Source organism: Gobio gobio (assembly GCF_949357685.1).
Source record: "Gobio gobio genome assembly, chromosome: 4".
Classification (NCBI taxonomy): Eukaryota; Metazoa; Chordata; class Actinopteri; order Cypriniformes; family Gobionidae; genus Gobio; species Gobio gobio.
Window position 1 is genome coordinate 51,343,023 of NC_137100.1, and position 20,598 is coordinate 51,363,620.

General features: G+C 41.4%; 1 protein-coding gene across 4 annotated transcripts in view; it reads left to right on the forward strand.

Annotated features, from left to right (window-relative positions):
* The window catches only part of wscd2 (WSC domain containing 2), a 78,143-nt gene that overhangs the window by 26,358 nt on the left and 31,187 nt on the right, over nucleotides 1-20,598 (forward strand). For all 4 annotated transcript variants that reach the window (XM_079815537.1, XM_079815539.1, XM_079815538.1 and 1 more), the window contains 2 exons: nucleotides 16,181-16,295; nucleotides 17,971-18,854. In XM_079815537.1, the coding sequence (XP_079671663.1) occupies nucleotides 18,428-18,854 (427 nt within the window). In that variant the 5' untranslated portion in view covers nucleotides 16,181-16,295; nucleotides 17,971-18,427. The remainder of the gene's footprint in view (nucleotides 1-16,180; nucleotides 16,296-17,970; nucleotides 18,855-20,598) is intronic.

A 20,598-nucleotide genomic window follows, 5' to 3' on the forward strand; every position in this document is an offset into this window, starting at 1 on the left:
ACACTGGGAAGCATATCCCAGTGAGGGAATGCCAATGATGCCTACCCGTGGGGAGGACTTAGAGAGTACACATATGACCCGCTGTGGGCTGCATATGGGAAACTCTAGGGTACCAGCCGAAGGTGGATTTTTAACCCTAGGGGTGGCAGGGGCTTGCCAAGGGAAAGACACCTGCTCACTGAGGAGGCTTACAGTGGAAATACTCATGTGGGGGTCGCCGGAGGGGAACCATGCACACGGGGCACCTGGCCGGACATGAGGGTCTGGGCTCGAAAGGGCAGACTGAACTGATGTCGGCGTCGACAGTGCTGGAGGAGCTCAGGGCTCTCGTGGAGCTCATCTGAGGAGAATATCGCACGTATCCAGTCCGTGGAGTGGAGTGGCGAGCAAGCGAAGACACCAGAGCCTGGTCCATTACCGGCCCCTCGGGGGGGCGAGTACATAGTCGGACACTGGCTCCACTCGGAGATTGTAGAATCTGGCGAATGTGTTAGGTGTCGCCCAGCCTGCAGCTCTGCAGATGTCTGTTAGCGAGGCGCCATGCGCTAGAGCCCAAGAGGAGGCCACACTCCGGGTGGAGTGTGCCCTCACACCAAGGGGACATGGTCGACCTTGCTGCTGGTAAGCCAAAACAATGGTGTCCACTATCCAGTGCGACAACCTCTGCTTTGAGAGAGCTCTTCCCTTCCGCTCTCCACCATAACAGACAAAGAGCTGGTCTTAGGTCCTAAAACACTGCGTCATGTCTACGTAAGCGCGGAGAGCGCGTACTGGATAGAGCAATGCCAAGGCTGGGTCTGCCTCCTCCAAAGGCAGCGCTTGCAGGTTCACTACCTGATCTCTGAAGGGAGTGGTAGGAACCTTGGGCACATATCCAGGCCGGGGTCTCAGGATCACGTGAGAGTTAGCCGGCCCGAATTCTAGGTCTGGCCGTGCCAATACGGGGCGACCAACATGACCTGCTCCTTGTCCTCCCTGATCTTGCACAATACTCGTGCGAGAAGGCTCACTGGGGGAAACGCATATAAGCGTAGGCCCTGGGGCCAGCTGTGCGCCAGTGCATCCGTGCCGAATGTGCCCTCGGTCAGGGAATAGTACAGGCTGCAGTGGGAAGAGTCGTGGGAGGCAAACAGATCTACCTATACGTCGCCGAACTGTTCCCAAATCAGCTGGACCGTCTGGGGATGGAGTCTCCATTCTCCAGGAAGTGGCTGAATCCGTGAGAGCTCGTCGGCTGCACGGTTCAGTTCTCCCGGGATGTGGATAGCACGAAGGGACCTCAGGTGCTTCTGACTCCATAGGACGAGATGGCGGGCGATTTGAGACATACGACGGGAGCGTAGACCGCCCTGGTGGTTGATGTACGCTACAGTGGCCGTGTTGTCTGTCTGGACAAGTACGTGTTGACCCCTCAGCAACGCTCGGAAGCGGTGCAGGGCGAACCGTACTGCCAGCAACTCGAGGCAATTGACATGCAGAAGGCCCTGGGGTTCTGTCCAGGAGCCCGCGGCTGCTTATCCATTGCACATGGCACCCCAGCCTGTGGTGGAGGCATCTGTTGATACAACAATATGCCTGGAAACTCGTTCTAAGGACACACCGGTCCGTAGAAAGCTGAGGTTCGACCACGGAGTGAGTGTCTGTAAGCAGGCCCGGGTTACTTGGACCCGGAGTGTGCCAGACCGCCATGCCCATCTCGGGACTCGATCGCGTAGCCAGGGCTGAAGCGGTCTCATATGTAGCAATCCGAGCAGCGTCACCGCGGCTGCAGATGCCATATGCCCCAGGAGCCTCTGAAAATGTTTCAGTGGAACCGCACTCTTGCTCTCGATTTGACGGAGGCAAGTCAGCAGAGACTGCGCGCACTCGCTCGTAAGCTGCGCGCACATGGTGACCGAGTCGATCTCCATACCGAGAAAAGAGATCCTCTGCACGGGGCAAAGTTTGCTCTTCTCCCAGTTGACCCGAAGGCCCAGACGGGCTAAGTGGTGGAGAACCAGATCTCTGTGTTCGCAAACCTGCTCTCGAGAGTGACTCATTATGAGCCAGTCATCGAGGTAGTTCAGGATGCGAACCCCATGCTGCCGGAGGGGCGCAAGGGCTGCCTTGGCAATCTTCGTAAAGACGCGAGGGGACAGAGATAGCCCGAATGGGAGGACCGCGTACTGGTATGCCCACCCCTCGAAAGCAAACCGTAGGAACGGTCTGTGTCGAGGTAGGATGGAGACATGAAAGTAGGCGTCCTTTCGGTCGATCGCTGCAAACCAATCGCCGGGACGAACGCATCCGAAAAGGCGTTTCGCTGTCAACATCTTGAACGGAAGCCTGTGTAGGTAACGGTTCAAGATGCGCAGGTCCAGGATTGGTCTTAACCCACTGGTCTTTTTGGGTACAATGAATTAGGGGCTGTAGAACCCGGACTTCATCTTGGCTGGAGGGACAGGCTCGATCGCACCCTTCGCCAGTAGTGTGGCAACCTCCGCTCGCATGACAGGGGCATTGGCCCCGACCATAGTAAAGCGGACTCCCCGGAAGCAGGGAGGAGCCTGCGCGAACTGAATCGCGTAGCCGCGCCTGATTGTCTTCGCGACCCAGCGGGACAGCCCTGGAATCTGAAGCCAGGCTCCCAGGAACTGCACTAGCGGGGTCATTCGGACTACAGACGTACCCGGTGTGGGGCAGCGATGCAGCGTTACCGACCCGGACAAGGGAGGCTGTTGGGCGTCCCGGTGTGGGGGTGCGGTTAACGGCTGCGGGGCGCTGTGCGACCTCAGGGGACTGGGACGCCTTCCTACGGCTTCCGACCCGGCCCGGCCCGGGTGATGGCTGCTGCTTGGACCGGGCGGGAGAGGCGGGAGCCTTACAGAGGTGTCAAAAGTATTCACATTCATTACTCAAGTAGAAGTATAGATACTAGGGTTTAAAAAGACTTCTGTAGAAGTTGAAGTATCAACTCGTTTTACTCAAGTAAAAGTGTAAAAGTACTGGTTTCAAAACTACTTAAAGTATAAAAGTAAAAGTAATGTAAGGGGAAAAAATGCCATTAAAGGGATAGTTCACCCAAAAATGAAAATTCTGTCATCATTTACTCACCCTCAAGTTGTTCCAAACCTGTATGAGTTTCTTTTTTCTGAAGATATTTAGAAGAATGTTTGTAACCAAGCAGATATAGCAACCATTGACTTCCATAGTAGGGGAAAATGCTATAGCAGTCAATGGTTGCATATAATCTGCTTGGTTACAAACATTCTTCTAAATATCTTCAGAACAAAGAAACTCATACCGGTTGGAACAACTTGAGGGTGAGTAAATTATGACAGAATTTTCATTTTTGGGTGAAGTATCCCTTTAAGGACAAAAGATTAGGCCACGCCACAGGGAATACCCCACCTCCTCAAAAAACATTTTTCTAAAGGCCATAATGACTGTAATGTTATATGAAAAAGTTAATGTTGAAAATTTTTAGATGCACTATGCGTTTCAGCCGCATATATTCCCATTGAAAATGAACGCATTTTAGGACAATGCAAATACATTAAAGAACCATATGTGTACTACTGAGCATTAACATGTTTCATGGAGCGGAAGATTTGATGACTAGTTGCCTATAAATATTGTAAAGGTGCAAAAAGTCAAAATGTTGATGTTATCAATAACCATTATTTGAATGTGTGATCAGTGTTGCCAGATTGGGTCGACAATTTCCAGCCCAAAAACTCACCAAATGAACATTTATATTAAAAAAAACGGTTATTGATAACATGCCTCTGAATTTTGACTTTTTGCACCTTTACAATACTTATAGGCAACTAAGTTAGTCACTCCAAGAAAAAAAAAAAAAACTTTAATTGTCAAAATAATGTGATATTTTATTGCCATACCAATCAAGGTTGATAAGTAAGTTACCATTTTATCTCCTTAAAACATAACATTGATGAAAAAAACCTATTTCCCAGTAAAACGGATCAAATATTACTATATAGTATATGTCCTGGTAGAAACTGTCAAAACGGCAATCCCTCAGAAAAACACATGCATCATTTTCAATGTCAACAGTAAGAAGCCAATTTATGTGCAAAAAGTGCCCAATAGGCCTATAGAGATTGGAAAAAGCAATGTAATTAACAGGTATTTCACATGTCAATGCACACACCACTGCCAAAATGCGTAATTCATTGATACTGTACAATAATCTGCCAACAAAAAATAACAACAATGCGCTTACCTTTGTGTTGCACTTTGCTTTGACAAAACTACAGCATGTCTTTCGTGAAGTACACGGATCATGCACTTAGCACAGTCAGAACAGATTAATCGTTGATTTTAAGTTAACATCTTTCACTTTCAGCAGATGTCGGGGTTGCTAGTTGCAGACGTCCTAAGTGTGTATATGAGGATGGACCGGAGTCACGGTTATATTTATAAAGAGTCTTCGAGTCACAGGTGTAATTCACGTTTGAGAGTTGAGTCACTCTCCCACTCTTTACTGTAGAAACAACTTACTGTATATTTATGCCACTGTCATAGCGATCACTGGAATATACAGCTACGAGTTATCGCGCTAAAAACCCAGCTAAAGTCATGAATGAGCACATCTGCCTGCTGATCGCTGATTGGCTGAAAGTGCATGCTCGTCGGCGAGAACCCGCCCTTACTGGCAAAATGGTGTGTGATTTTTGCAGGTGCAGGCGTGATTGATCGCGTACAACCCAATAGGGTGTCGGAATGGTTTGTGTTTATCCTTCTCATCCAACCACAATCAAATTCACTCTATCCAGATGGCGCGATTAATTTGGATAGTTTTTTTCCTGACGATAAGCTGGAATGAAAACATGCCGAAATGGAATAGGAGTAACGAGGCTATTATTAAAATGTAAGGAGTAGAAAGTACAGATAATTGCTTGAAAATGTAAGGAGTAGAAGTAAAAAGTAGGCTGAAAAAGAATTACTCCAGTAAAGTATAGATACCCAAAATTTCTACTTAAGTAAGGTAACAAAGTATTTGTACTTCGTTACTTGACACCTCTGGAGCCTTAGGAGGGCGTCCTCGGCGGCAAGCAGGCTGAGGCGACTGTGCCGGCGGCTGGGTGGAGGCAGCAGCTGGCCGCCGGGGCAGTATATGTTTAATAGCCTCAGTGTGCTTCTGGGCGGTTGAAAACTGTTGGGCGAAGTTTTCAACCGCGCCGCCGAAGAGGCCAGCCTGGGATATGGGGGCATCGAGGAAACGTGTCCGCTCGGTGTCCCGCATATCGGCCAGGTTAAGCCACAGGTGTCGCTCCTGGACCACGTTTGTGGACATCACTTGACCCAGAGAGCGTGCGGTCACCTTCGTCGCCCGGAGAGCAAGGTCGGTGGCGGCACGCAGCTCATCTAAGAGCCCCGGATCAACTCCACCCTCGTGCATGTCCCTGAGGATCCTGGCCTGGTAGACCTGGAGGATCGCCATGGCATGCAAAGAGGCGGCAGCCTGCCCTGCAGCTCTGTGCGATTTCACCACCAAGGTTGATGTGAATCGACAGGCTTTGGAGGGGTGCTTAGGATCGCCACGCCACGTTAAAGCGCTCTGCGGACACAGTTGCATCGCAACAGAACGTTCAACCGGGGGGACCCCAGTGTACCCTTTGGCCGCGGCCCCATCAAGGGTGGAGAAGGCGGAGGAGACTGCAGACCGATCACGGGAAGACAACGGGGACTTCCAGGACCGGGCAATCTCCTCATGCAGCTCGGGAAAGAAAGGTATTGGGGGCGGGGACTGACGTGAGTCAGCGTGGGCTCCCCAAAAACCAATCATCGAGCCGCGAGCGTTCGGGACAGGGTGGAGGGTTCCACTCTAACCCTAGACTCGCGGCTGCCCGAGACAACATGGCTGTCAGCTCTGGGTCCGACTCAGGCAATGCTGGCGCGCCCGAAGGCGGCAGCACAGCCGAGTCATCATCCTCAGAGGACTCGAGCCCACCTTGTGAGTGTTCGTGCGCTGAAGCGTTCTCTCCGTTTGTTTTTTCCGGAGCTTAGTTGGTCCGCGGGAGTTTTAAAGGTGTTTGGGAAGGGAGCGTCTTGGAAGGGAAAGTTCACCTCGTCCAAGCTAGGTTCCTCGGTCTGATGGAGCGCGCCGCTGGCTGTTGTCGCGGAGCGCGTCGATCTTCAAAGGAAACAACAACTTGGCTGGACCGCGCCGGCTTGGGAGGAAAAGGAAATTTGTCTCGTCGGGGTCCTTGCAAGTTGACAGAGCAAAGATATGCTAGTGTTACTGTCTTTTAAAATCCTTTAACCTACGCCCATCTTCCTTGAGATGACCAATCGTTGGTGTGAATTTCAGGCGGGAGAGTGTTTCTTTGTTCAGACTTTATTACTCAATGGAATGTTCTTGCTGGAAGCCAGAATTGGTAACGTTTCACTCCAAAAGGACTAAACATACTAACGGTACATCTCATTACCATTTACTTTACACCATTGACTAAGACAAAGAAAGAGGAACCTTTAGACATCAAACATGCCTTGGTTTAAAGACATAAAAGATGTGCATCTTCTATACAGAGCCATTTTGAGCGTTTAAGATGGCTCTTACATCACGCAAACATAAGAAATATAGGGAGCATGCATATACTTAAGAAATCATCATATATGTAATTTCTGGGACACCAACGCCTCTGGAAAGCTGTTCGTCTCGAAGGCTGACAAAGACTCAGTTAGCAAGCTTGAAGGAGTGAAGAGGTTCTCTTGGCTCCAAAGCAGAAACATAATGCGATGTTGCTAGCGTACGTCCTTATATACCCACGAGGTGGGGCGGAGTTACGCATGCAAATTCCGCATGCCCATGGCATTGGCACGCCGTTGGGCGCTGTTAAACACCTCGAAGGTAATTGGCTTCTAGGCGAAACCCCCATTCGTTAGTCACTAACGTACGTCGTAGTGACTGAACGAAAGGGAACTAAGTGCATGGTCTAAAGCGCATGCCGCAAGTACACTTAGGGCATGTCCGAATCCACTTTTGCTAGTTGCTAGTTTAACGACGGGAAAAATGTTTGACACGCATAGTCTAAAAGGGTTTCCCCTATTCTCTTAATGAGTAATGGGTGTGTTTTGGACGTAATGTGCAATAAACCAATCAGAGTCTCATCTCCCATTTCCTTTAAAAGCCAGTTGCACTTGCACCATGGTGGATTCGCTATTTACATGGTGGAATTTGCGAGCGGAAAGACTGAACACTTCTCCAGAGAAGAATCCTTTAATTTTTTATATTTAAAAATGTTTGTGTGCTGCTGTGCGTCCCTGTGTGTGTAACAAGCAGAGTGTACGCACGTTGTGCACCTGCCTATAGGTGCATATTACTAACATGCCCTTTTAAATAACACAAAAAATACTGCGCTATTGACTTAAGACCAGGTAAACGTGCCAACAAATGCGCCTGAACACCTCGTTTTCAGACCAGCACACCCATGGTCGAACAGATGGGCGTGAGTGCATTTGCTATTTAAAAAACGTGGCACATGACGTGAAAATGATTACTGCGTTGGGCTGAAACTAGCAAAAAACACTTGCATCGTGCCTGGCACCGCATTGAACCGGGTGTATAATAGGGCCCATATATAGCTTTTCACAATGGACATTGTCGCAAACCTTTTCCGATCACTATTGTAATAAAAATGTCTCAAATTTAAGGTCCTCTTTTAGCAGTTCAAAGAAATTGTCTTAATTTTTTTTGTAACACAGTGTTAGCCGAATGTCCCCTGTGTTGGGGAAGTCAGATTGGTTATTAGGTTTGTTCAGTGTATTTTTGTTCTGTCTTTTTGTAGACGTGGCAAAACTCGTTTTGTTATCCTTTAGTGTTCAAACTATAGATAGGAATGTGAATCCATTAGGGGTAAAAAACTGTGCAGCCTCCCAACAGTTGATGATTTCTACACACATTTTAATACAATATGCATGACTTGACTCATAATCCAGTGAGTATTATTGGTGAGGGGAACTGAGGACAAACAAACAATGCCAAATGCACAGCTACACATACATTATAGAATATCACAAGATCAGTGCTATTGTACTGCACATATGTGATGGGATTACTGTTCTTTCAACCTATTTTTGTTATCTCCCTTTCATTCTGTCCATACCTCCCTCTGTTTCCCCAGATGAATAAAAGCATGAGGATTGAGGGTAATGGACTATGTAATATTACAAAGATTACAGTGAATGATGCACTTCTCTCCAATCCCTCAGTTTAGCTTCATTGTAAAACCCAATGCTCTTATTGTGCTGCACTGTAAAAAATGTAAGGCCTCTCCAATTCAAAATTTTCTAGTGAACGATCACATCCAAATTTTTCAGTTGGCCAAATTTAATTTCTGTGAATTGAATTGTATCCATTGTGGCAACAGTCTGTTAACATGGGCTCAATTGGAAATAATATGTTGAGCCAATGGAAAAATTTTATTAACCAACATTGTAAAAAATTTCAGGCCTCTCCATTTTTTTTTTATACATTTTTCAGTTGACCAAATTTAATTTCTGTGAATTGATACAATTTAATTCACAGAAATTCAATTCGGCCAATTAACAAATTTAGATGTGACCAGTAACTAGAAAATGTTAAATTGGAGAAATGTTTTACAGTGAAACGTTGAGGTTGGTCCAATTAAATATTTTAAATTGTAGTAACAATTGATTAATTCTCACTGTCCCAAAAGACAAAAATTACTAAAAACATAAATATATTAAGCAGAATAGAACACAGTCAACAGGGTTGACATTTTATCACATTACTTTGTCTAAGTGTTGGAAGTGTTGTCTAAGTCAATTCCAACACAGGATATTTGGTGAAAATACATTAATTTCAATAAGGAAAAACTCTGAAGACATTCCAGAAGTCTTCTACATAACAGGATGTCTTAATGTGGTGAAGAAAACGTGGCACTGCATAGGCTAAAATAAAAAAATAAAAACTTACATTAATTACAAAGCTCCCCTGCATCACATCTGGCAAGAGACAGAACAGAAGTTTCTTCATTATATAATGAGGATGAGACGAATGAATGGACGCATAAGAAAATCACGAGCTTGACGTGTTTGATATTAAAAGGCATTAATATCAAACATTTCACTTCGACTTCATAGATTATTTTTTTGTCGAGACTGTTTTCCCTGTCTGTATACGCGTAATGTGCTGTCTTTATAAAGTATCTTCTTATTAAACTGTTTGTACACTTACAAAGTTCTCAATGCTTCGGTTTGCATGTAGGGACCCTCGTTATGCTACCGTGTTAGTGTGAGGCTTTTTTGGGCCTTGTTAGTGGTATTAAAGGATTAGTTCACTTTCAAATAAACTTTTGCTTATAATTTACTCACCCCCTTGTCATCCAAGATATCCATGTCTTCAGTCGAAAAGAAATGAAGATTTTTGATGAAAACATTTCAGGATATTTCTCCATATAATGGAAGTCAATAGACCCCAAACGGTTCAAGGTCCAAATGAGAGGTTCAGTACAGCTTCAAAAGGGCTTTAAACCACATCAAACGGTACCAGACGATCAATAAGGGTCTTATCTAGCGAAACGATCTGCCATTTTTTTTAAATAAATAAAGTTTAAGTTTTATAAGCACAAATGCTCGCCTTGTTTCTGTTCAGTGATGCGCGCTCGTGACGTCACGTAAAACGCTAGACGCAGGCGCAAATACGTTTGAATATGTGGATACGGTCCTCCTTCCGCTCATTTGTAAACACTGATTCGGTACTTCCAACTAACAAATGTTAGAAGGATACATAAAAACATGCATTTTAAAGTTAGACTTTAAATGTTGATGTTAATTACATTGTATTATATATAATTGTATTTAGTATTTAGTTCAATTACATCAGAAGTAACTGTAATTAAATTACAGAAAAAATAAGAGTAATTACTTTTCTTTACTTTTTCAAGGGAAAAGTAATTAAATTACAGTAACTAATTACTTAGTAACTAGCTACACCCAACACTGCTTGTAGCATTAAAACACGTATTTAGTTTCAGTTTAAATATTATAATGTTTTTTTTTTATTAAATGTACGTTGAAAAGTGAACAGGACACATAAGATGCATAATAGCCTATGTCAGAAGACGGGGGTCTTCAATAAGTTAAATAACACTGCAATAACTTTTGTTTCGTTGAAAGCCTTTCTTTAAATTGAATTTCATTTTGTATAAATTGTATCTTAATTTTAATAAATATTTTATCAACCAAATTGCCCGGATTTAATAAATAATAAGCAAATAGCCTATAACAGACAATGACATGGAGGCGGCGGCGCTGGGTGAACAACGGCTTAAATGAACAACTACTAGAAAGAAGAAAAGAAAAACCTTTAGTCAGGGGCAGCCCTAACTATTTCAGATAGCCTATATTTGATCCAGCATGTCACAAAGGGCATTCTGGGTTGAGCGCACGGTGCTGAGCGGAATGAGCTTCAGAAATGAATGGGATATCCAGAAAGGCGCTCTCTCTCCACTGGAGGAAATATTACCGCTCTTTCTATGCACACACCGCAACGGTCACAATATGACCTCATGTATGTTTTAAAAACATAATTCAACTTATAAATAATACTTTTTAATGGACCACTTAAAATGTTTATTACAAATAAATGATTCAATTCTAAAATGAATAAATGTAAATGAACAAAAATTTGCATTGCATTTGCAATCCTTTGAAACCAGGGGGTGCTGCACCACCCCCACTTCCCGCGCCCCTGCACCAGCAGTCTGTATACGGTATTGGGGAAAGACTCACTTGTCAAGATTTCAAAGAAGTCTCAAAGAGATCTTCAGTGCTTAGATAACCCACTTCTTTTCTCACCTGCTACACCCAAGAAAATTTCCTTAAGTGGCGTGTAAACCCCAGTAGCAGGATCAAACGGAGGAGAGGAAATCCCTGTGGAATCTCACTGAGAAATTGTTATCTGGCTGCCAGATCATTTGAGCAGGCACACCAGTAATTAATTGCAGTTGGGCATAGAGCCAGTAACGGGCACATGCTAAGAGATCAGACATCCCTCTAATTAAAATGGCTCGCATGAAAACGGCAGGGTGAGGCAGCCTTTGTGTGCCTAAAACCGGCTATAGCCATAGAGAACTCATCCAGTCTAGAGATATGATGTTAAAGGTAGGTGATTTTCTGAGAGGCTAGCAATGGTGAGCTAGCATTGAGCGTGCTCCCCAAAGCCCCGCCTCCTTCAAAACACATGAACACATGTAGCAGGGAGCAGATGAAAGTGTCACAAGAGACGGTGTTAAACTACCTCATATCTCAAAGTACCTAACATAATAATAATAATGAGCATAAACAACTTAAAGAGCACTGACCTGTACCACCTGACTGCTGCAGATTTATTTTGCCGTTGATAGTGTTGTCATTGAAATGCATAAATTCAAGCCACGAACCGCTCCAAGTATAACGTCTTTGCATTTGGATTGAATACCATGATTGGATGAACATTCTATGGTCCTACACGTTCCGAAGATGTATACACTGATCAGGTATAGCATTATAACCAGTGACAGGTGAAGTGAATAATACTGATTATCTCTGGAAAATGTAGTCTGTAGTTGGTATGTGAATGGAAATTAATTTCACATTGTAATTTACTTGGTGAAATCACATTAAACATTAAATGCATTTATTTTTATGCTGTATAAAACAAACAAGCTGCTCAAGAACCTGGATTTATTTTTATAAAATCATGTTTGGATGTTTTTATTATGTGCACAAAATGTAGTTTTCTACTGATTTCTACTGATGAGCTGACAATTTCACCTGCGTAGGCAAAGGTATGGTCCATCTGTGGTACATCAAATATACCGTACTGACATAGTTAGTAAAATATGGTCTGATATGTCAAAATGTGACAGTAAACCAGAGTTTGAGTACACAAAGGCAATGCCAAGTAGATTCATTGCAAATGTGAGTGCTCGTCAAAGCTTGACACATGCTCAGGTAAGATGGTAAGATGCCTGCAGGCCTGTAGATTCTAATGTAAACATCATTACGGTAGCTGTGGAATTCAACCTCTAATCTGGTGTGAAAGCCATTGCTGCTGAACAAAGAAAACATGAGGAGGCAGAGTGTGAGAGAGAGGCAGAGAGAAGGGCCCCTGTGGTTCTGGGGTCATGGCACTTTAATGGGGAAATGCTGATGCTGTCATTTTTTAACACACTACACGAGGTCCTGCTCTGAACTATTGGCAGGGATTGGAGAATGTCTGCTTTTTTACTCAACTAAAGATATTTTCATGTGTGCTCAGTATAATTTCAATCTCTACTTCAAAAAAATCCTAAATAACTAAATCACCCTTCTTTCAGGCTGAAGAATCAGCTTCTGTCATGTGTCATGATGCTTATTTCAGCAATCACAATTTCCTATTGTCATTTGAAGGTTTGATAGGGGAAAATGAAAGATTTATGACAGCAACAGCTGTAAATGTTGATGTTTTCTAATGGATGTGAGTGGTGCATTGCAAAAGTCTCATCCATGAGTCTAGACTCAAGAGTGTTGACTTAATGAGGTGTAGTGGCAGAATGATATTTCGCCAAGGCCCATATATCATCCAATATTTGGCTTTTTTCTGTTTGTCCAATGTGTCGGAAGAGGGACTTTTATTTCGACAGCACTGAGAATGCCAGCACCTGAACGTACAGCACTCCCATTCTCTGTCTTCCTTAGTTTACCATATTTGTTTAATAGTTCTAATATAATCTAATACATTCTTAATTAAACTGTTAAACAAGATTCAAGATTCAAGAGTTTTATTTGTCACATACACAGTTATATACACAATATACAACTGGCAGTGAAATGTAAACAGGTCCGCTCCATGGACAGTGCAAATAACAGTTACAAGAAATTAAAATAGAAATAGAATAAAATTAGAATAAAAAGTATTAACATAAGTAGAATTATAAATAAATCAAGTAAAAGATAAAAATAGGAAATAAGATAAAAATAAAAATATAAAAATTAAAATATAAAAATATAAAAAAATAAAGACGAGATGGCAAACCGTGATGTTGTACCTAGAGGTGTTCACGTCCTCAGACTCAGATTTATGCGTTTCTATGCCAACACTATCTATGCCAAAATGAATCTGCAGCAGTCAGGTGATGCAAGTAATATGTTATTTTCTGTGCCTGATGGTCAGTCCATGCTAATTTAATGCAGACAGGAGACGTACCCTACACTATATCCACTTGGCCACTCATATATTCATGTAATTTTCAATGTGCTGTATGTAAAATTAGTGTTACTTTGTCTATATTTGAAGAAGAAAAAAAAACATGATTCCCAGTACACACTTTTTTTCCATCTGTTTTATCATGCACGAGGCAAAAAGTCCAGTAATCAGCATGTGTCCATTCATGTCCATGTAGTATTAAAATTCATATTAAAATGGACAATTAAAACAAACTATGTAAACCAAAATATACCCCACCCACTCTCCTGTAATGGTAGAGAACCACATCTCTTGGCAATTTGTTGACATCCATCTGTATTTTTTTGCAGAACCGCAACTGCGGCCTAACCACAATCACATGTGGGCAGAGAGTCACTTACATAATTTATGATGAGAAACATTTGTTGTTGCTTTATCAAAATTGTGTTTCCCTTAAGAAAATGTTTCTTTAATTTACTATAAATGTTTGTCTTTGTGATTCTGGGGTGGATTTTTTTTTACACATAATGGGCTAGTTTTTCCCCCAGATATTTTCTGGCAGTTTAGCATGTGAACCAAACATCAAAACACAATTCCTCATCGTGTGAACCGCTTTGGTGGAGAGTGTGAAAAGTCCATGGTCTTTCCCCACCTGACCTCAGAGATTCTATTACTTCTATTGCCCAATCAGTCAAATGGGAAAACAAAGAGTTCTGAGACTACACTTGTTTCCAGTGCTTGAATCCAGGAAAAGTGAAGGATTTTAAACTTCTCACTGGTCTAAAAATGTTCTTTATGTTTAAAATAAAATAAAAGTGTTTTTGAAGGTAATGGTGCTAACTTAACTACATTTTCAGTTTAACGTTTTTCAAAACCGTACAGTTTTATTTATTGTATAACTTTTTTGTATTTAAATATATTTTATAATGTGATTTATTCCTGCCATGGCAAAGCTGAATTTTCAGCATAATTACTTTAGTCTTCAGTGTCACATTATCCTTCAGAAATCATTCTAATATGCTGACTTTCTGCTCAAGAGACTTTTCTGAGAAAACGGTTGTGCTGCTTAGTCATTTTGTGGGAACTTGTGATATTATGTTTCAAAATTCTTCAGTTCAACAGATTTATTTGTATTTTTTGTAACAATGTAAAAGGCTGTACTCTCAATTTAATCAATCTTTGCTGAATTAAATTATTAATAAAAAACTTGAAAAAAAAAGTACTGACCCCAAAATGGTAGTGTGTATATCCACCGTGAAACCGTAAGCCTCTGATACAAACCGAACCTTCTAAATACAAGCAACAGTGAAAATACAAAAACATACTTATAAAATAAACAGTGCTTTTCAGCTTTTTCATATAGGTCTAATCAAATGTACAATAACGTTGCATATTTGACTGTATAAATGAAAGATTAATCCTTATTATTCAATCAAGATATTCAAAGAAGAGCAGTGAGTGATTTCCTTGTCTTTTGTTGTTTTGAAAACCATTAAAGCACAGACAGCAGTAAAGACTGCTGTCACTTTAAGACAAAATGCACAGATCCCAAATACTGATACTGTACACATGTGTTGTCTTTCTCGACTGTATAAGTTGACTTAAGGCATAACAGACTATGTCTGCTAGGATACTCATCAAGATGGGCACGTTAACATAATTTTTGTGTGAATTTGTCTTGAGGGCAAGACTTGAAAGAGAACTCTATAATTCTCATTCGTGTCTTCTGGCTTTTTAATGTTTAAATTGGCTTAAATTAGTTAAGTTTAAACATATAATAACGTGTGCTGTCTCACTTGAGCTCGCACGTTATCAACACCCAGGTGATGACGGCGTAAATGACTGGTCATGTTTAGAGTTTACAAAGAGTGACCGTTTTGTCCATGTTTTTTGATTAATTGATGCATTTTAATAAATGATGCGTCGTCAGATTTGAGATGAACCGCGGTGCAAGTGCATGCTGAACCGCGGATGGAGAACGGTATGGTTCAAAAATTTATTTTTACTGAGAACTATATATATATATATATATATATTTATATATATATATATATATATATATATATATATGGGAATTGCTGCGGTTTTGCACTTGTTTAAAGAGTCAGAGTTAAGGTGAAGGTTTACAGTCTGTATGCGACAGTGACAGCGTGGGTGGTCCCACAAGAGCAGTGGTATTTTTTTATTTACAATGGGGCATGTGCAGGAAGGGCCTGTAATGGCACTTTGGCTCTCTATGTGTGCTGATGCGCAGTGGCTTGCCCCCTCTAGCAGTAATGGAGTGTGTATTTATGGAAAAGCCTGTGGACTGTAACCTGAGGTCATAGCCCTTAACTCAAGCAGCCAAGATTAATTCTGACATGGTTTGCCCATGAGTCTCTCTTACTGAACATTTTCGGCTTATTTGGTGTGAATGTGAAAAAATATCCATCAAAGAACTCCAGTCCTGTCAAACCTCAAAGTAGAGGTCAAACCACTTTTTTCCATTTCGAAATATCATGCTACCCTGAGAATGTCCTCCAAATGATAACGAGGTGTGCAGATATCAGTGTAATTAAATGATGAACATATATTAAACTATGAACATGATCCATTAATATTTCACAGTGAGAAAATCTTTATTTTTTACAAGTGTATCTGTTTTATAATTTACAGTAAAAACCTAACATTGTACTTTATATTGAATGACTTTGATCGTAGGTCTAATAGTTTATTATTAGTGTCTTTATTTTAATTGGTCTACACTCTTGACTGCTTGTTTACTATGTCACTAAAAGACGCCCATATGTCTCCAAGAAGTCTATGAGTTTTACCACAAGAAAACACATTTACAAGCACTTTTAAAGCCTGGGTCTACAAAGTTAAAAAACATTTGCTTCGGGCAATAAAAAAAATAATAAAGTATAAAGAGCTTACACTAGTGAAATCCTTGACACCCTGGTGTGCAACATGAATTTAAATGAATTTTCCCTCTCTTTCCCTTCTCTTCTCCCCTCTCTGTAGGAACTGAGCTATATCTACGCTGAATGAAGTCTGTGTGCTGCTGGTTTAGAATGTTGTCACGATAACATCAGCCTGACTCCGCTCTGACTGCGGCAGGTGGGAGCCCAAGGGTCAGGTAACGGTGATATTGGGTCATTGTATGCCCAAACACACGCACACACTCTCACATGCACATTCATGCAAAGTCTGTAGCGAGATGTTAGCTACGGAAATTTCCGTTGCCCTCCGAATGAGGCTGATTATAACTGCTTGTTTAAACACTCTGCCTGAATGTTTTTGCCCACTGTGGACACTGGGGTCTTTGAGAGAACGGGAATGGACTACTTCCATCTGGTTTAGCTCTACAATTTATTCACTGCATTTTTTTTGTCTTGTTTATAGTAAAAATATCTAAACTAGTTAATTTACTCATAAAGCTAAATTGTGTCAGATAATAAGACTTGTTGGTCACACTTTAGATTAGATTAACTATAACTTTTGCCTCAATTAACTCCTAATGTATGTATGATGTATAATATGCAGAATAAGGCATAATATGTGCTTTATAAGTACTAATAAATAGCCAATGTCCTTGTAATGTGCATGCTAATAAGCAAACTAGTTAATAGGGAGAATTGGACCCTAAACGAATGTGTTTACCTCACTTTTTGATTACATTTAGATGTATAGTACAAGCTTTTCCAAATGGATTTAAAAAATAAACATGTATTCAAGATATATTCTCTGAATACAAGTCTTAATACCTTATGCAGTTTTGTTTCTCAAGTAAATTGTCAGGTATAAACATCATTTAAGCAAGACAAATATTTAGCAGAATTCACAAATAGTACACACAAAGTCTTGTTTTTAAATCTAACTGTTTTTCTGAGGTTTATGGTTAAACCAAAATGGCAATTTATTTTCCCCTTGCTTGTTTTTAGCATAAATCTTCATATATTTTGTAGATTTCTCTACCATTGTTTTAAAGATGTTGGGATGTTTCCAGGTTTCCAGGTATGAGAAATAGACGTATTAAAATATATTATCTGAATACGCTACTTTTGTATTTTTTCCCTCTCAAGTGAATTGATCTTGTTTTAAGTATGTTTAGATATTTTTTACTGGAAAACGAGACTAAAATATTTGATTTATTTATTTAGTTATTTATTTAGGAAAACTGCAGTGTTTGGAAAGCTACTTATTACTTAATACTGTGCTAAGCAACATTTTGAAATGTTGTATGTTGAACGATGCATTTTGAAGATTCTTTTCCTCTGTGTGAAACACTTTTTTTGGTTGTTTCATTCTTTGAAGCAAATTAATGAGATGTGATCTTGATGTAACCTTGATCTAGTTTTGTTATGAGAAACAAAGAGATCAACAGAAGAACAAATGCATTTTAAATTACTCTTTTAATGCCCTAAAGATGTTTTTTAAAGCACAAGATGAACATTTTAATTATAAATAGCAGCCTTGTCATTTGGAAATATCTGTAAAAAGACAAACATCCTCAAGCCAAACAACTTTTGGACATAATTAAGACATGACCAGCCTCTGTCTTTTTCAGTGTAGCTGTTGCGTAAATGTGTATAGGCTTTTGTTGGTACATTTCTGCTCTCTGCAGAGCCGGGCAGTTAAAAGTCTCGCTTCTGTGTTTAATAGTTTGGGTGTTCATGAGTAATACTGCTGCACTGTGTTATTGAATTTTAGCTCTATGCCCTTAATCGCTTTCAGATATAGTGCTTTTCTTTGCTCAGAGACCTCATCAGTATTTACTTCTCGTTCAGTATCTGTCATTTTATGTTTTCCAGTCTGTGAGTGAGCACTGAGTCAGGGATGAATCAGCGCTGCTTTTGATTGACGGACAGCTTGGTGGGAAACAAGGCCTCTGGAGAGCGAGAGTCCGATAACAGGAGTGAAAGCGTCGCCACAGCAATATCATCTTTCAGTCTTCACTGCCACTCGTCTTTCACAACATGGCCTCTGCTGTAGCACCGTTCTCTTCTGTCGCTGCCTCTTCGAGGACATAGAAAGACACCGGACACACGGACGCATTCCTGCATACTGCTGCAAAGGAAAGCTGGGGAAGTGTCTTCAGGTCCGTGACAGATGAACAAACTGTGTTAAACATCAGTACTGTCACCTATACAACTACTGTGTCATGGTTAGGGAATCGTTTTAGTGGTTCAAAGGGATTTGCAGTACAATGACCTTTTTAGGAAGGTGCTGTCTCTAATTTTATATGTTTCTGTGCAACATCAAAGGCCAATGCGTGTGGCTCGAGAGCCCATCATGGCCAGAACGCTGCTGAAGATCCATCGCTATTTCCGGCGTAAACCAGTACGCTTTTTCACCTTTATCCTCCTCTACCTCACCGCCGGCAGCCTTGTTTTCCTCCACTCCGGCTTCTCCAGCGATACTTCCACCACTGGCGCCTCTGGAAGCGGCCGTGACCCACTTATATCCGAAGGTGGGGGCGGCACAGGTGGAGGGAGCTCTACCTCTGATGGTCTGGGGCTCCTAAGGAAGGTGTTTAAGGAAACACGGAGAACCCCCCGGAGATTTGGACCACCATGGATGAAGGAAAATGGAGCACAGGATGCACCGGAGTGGGCCGGAAGAGGAGTCCAACATACCAGCAGTTGGAGCCATGGAGCCAAAGGAAGAACCACCAAAGAGATGGATGATGGGAGAGGTAGGAACATTTTCCTCACCATGTCACCAAAACGTAACATCTGTTTTAACTTTAACCAGTTATAGTGGTAAATAGTGACCTGATGTTAAGCAAAACTTAGAGAAGAATGTATAGCAAGACTATTAGACAAACCAGTAGCAATGTTCTGTATGTCCAATACAACCTGGTTGTACTACATGGCAAAAAAAAATTCTCGACCAATATTTTTGTCTTGTTATCAGAGAAAATATTCCAACATCCTTAAAGGGGTCATGACTTGAGAAATCAAATTTGCCTTAATCTTTTGACAGTCTTAATCTTAGTCTTAACTCCCCCTTATTTAAAAAAAATGTTAATTCAGCAAGAAGCGTGACAACAGAACAAATGAAAGACTGAAAGAACGTTCGCTTTGCGCTTCTAGTTTAAACAGCTCATTTGCGTCTTGTACAGACTATACAAAGTATCTTCTTGTTTAAAGGATGTTCAGATATTGATACTTGAAAACAAGACAAAAACACTGATTATTATTTAATTTGTTTTGTGAGCCAGCATAGCAAAGACATTCACCTGCCAATGTAGCTCGTGAAGCTAGTTGACAAGCATAGTCTCTCTGATGACTAAACGCTTAAGCAGAAAGACTCCTTGGTTAAAGTCCCCATGAAATCAAAGGTTTTTTTTCTGTAAGCTTGTGTGCTCCAAAACAATAGTAAAATTCGCATTTAGAAGATATAAGCATTCAAAACTTACTGTCTCTCACTTTCACCAATATGGATCAATGACTATAATGACATCACTCTGCACTTAAGCCTCTCATCAGATTTTCTGTCCAATCAAATTCTCTCTAGAATCTAAAGTGTCCCGCCCCAAATAGACACAGAAGCTGTGGCTAAAATCAGTCGCTTGTTCACTCATTTACTATTTTCTATATAGTGAATGGCACATAGTGCACTATAGGGAATAGGTAACTGTTCAGACAGTGTAAATATGCTTTCCATTAGGATGGATGAAGTCTGGCTTCACGTTAGTGTCACGTGAACCACCGAAGCGTGCACACAGTCTGCTCAGGTCAGAGACATGATAGCACAAAGCGGATCATTTGCGTAGGTCGGCGCAGACCACAAAACATATCTGACCCATTTGAATTCTGCAATGAATGCTATATTTTAAAGCGATATGGAGGAGATTAGGTGGAGAAACGGTTAGAGACAATAAGGAGAGGAGCTGTTCGATATGTCCTGCCCTGTCTTCCTGTTTCAGTGGAAATTGCATCAACATATTGAATAATGCTGTGTGTTTCAAGGCACTTCAGTGGGTCTGTAACACACTGCTGTCAGTGCTGGTCTTTTCATACACAGGATTTTCCTTATTTAACAGAATACGTCACACATTCTCGCACAGACATGACACACATGCTTGCGTGTTAAAAAAAAAGAAATGATTAATGTTGCACTTCTGTCATTTGTGTCAAACCACAAAGCACAGTTCTCGTTGTCATGATAGCAACCTCAGACACTCTCAGTGGAGAGTCTTAATTTAGTGTCTTAAAGGAGGAACTTTATATTATGAAAACACTAAGTGCGTTTCAATTGCCCAATAGTGCCCCGCAAAATCTGGTGAAATCTGGTTATCCTAGGTGAGATTTCTTGTATACCATATGTGTTTAATCTGAAAGGGCACTGCGAATAGCATAGGGAATAATTGTATATATCGATATATCACTTCACAGGAAGTGGAGAGTGAAACTTACCCATCAGTTATTGCACAC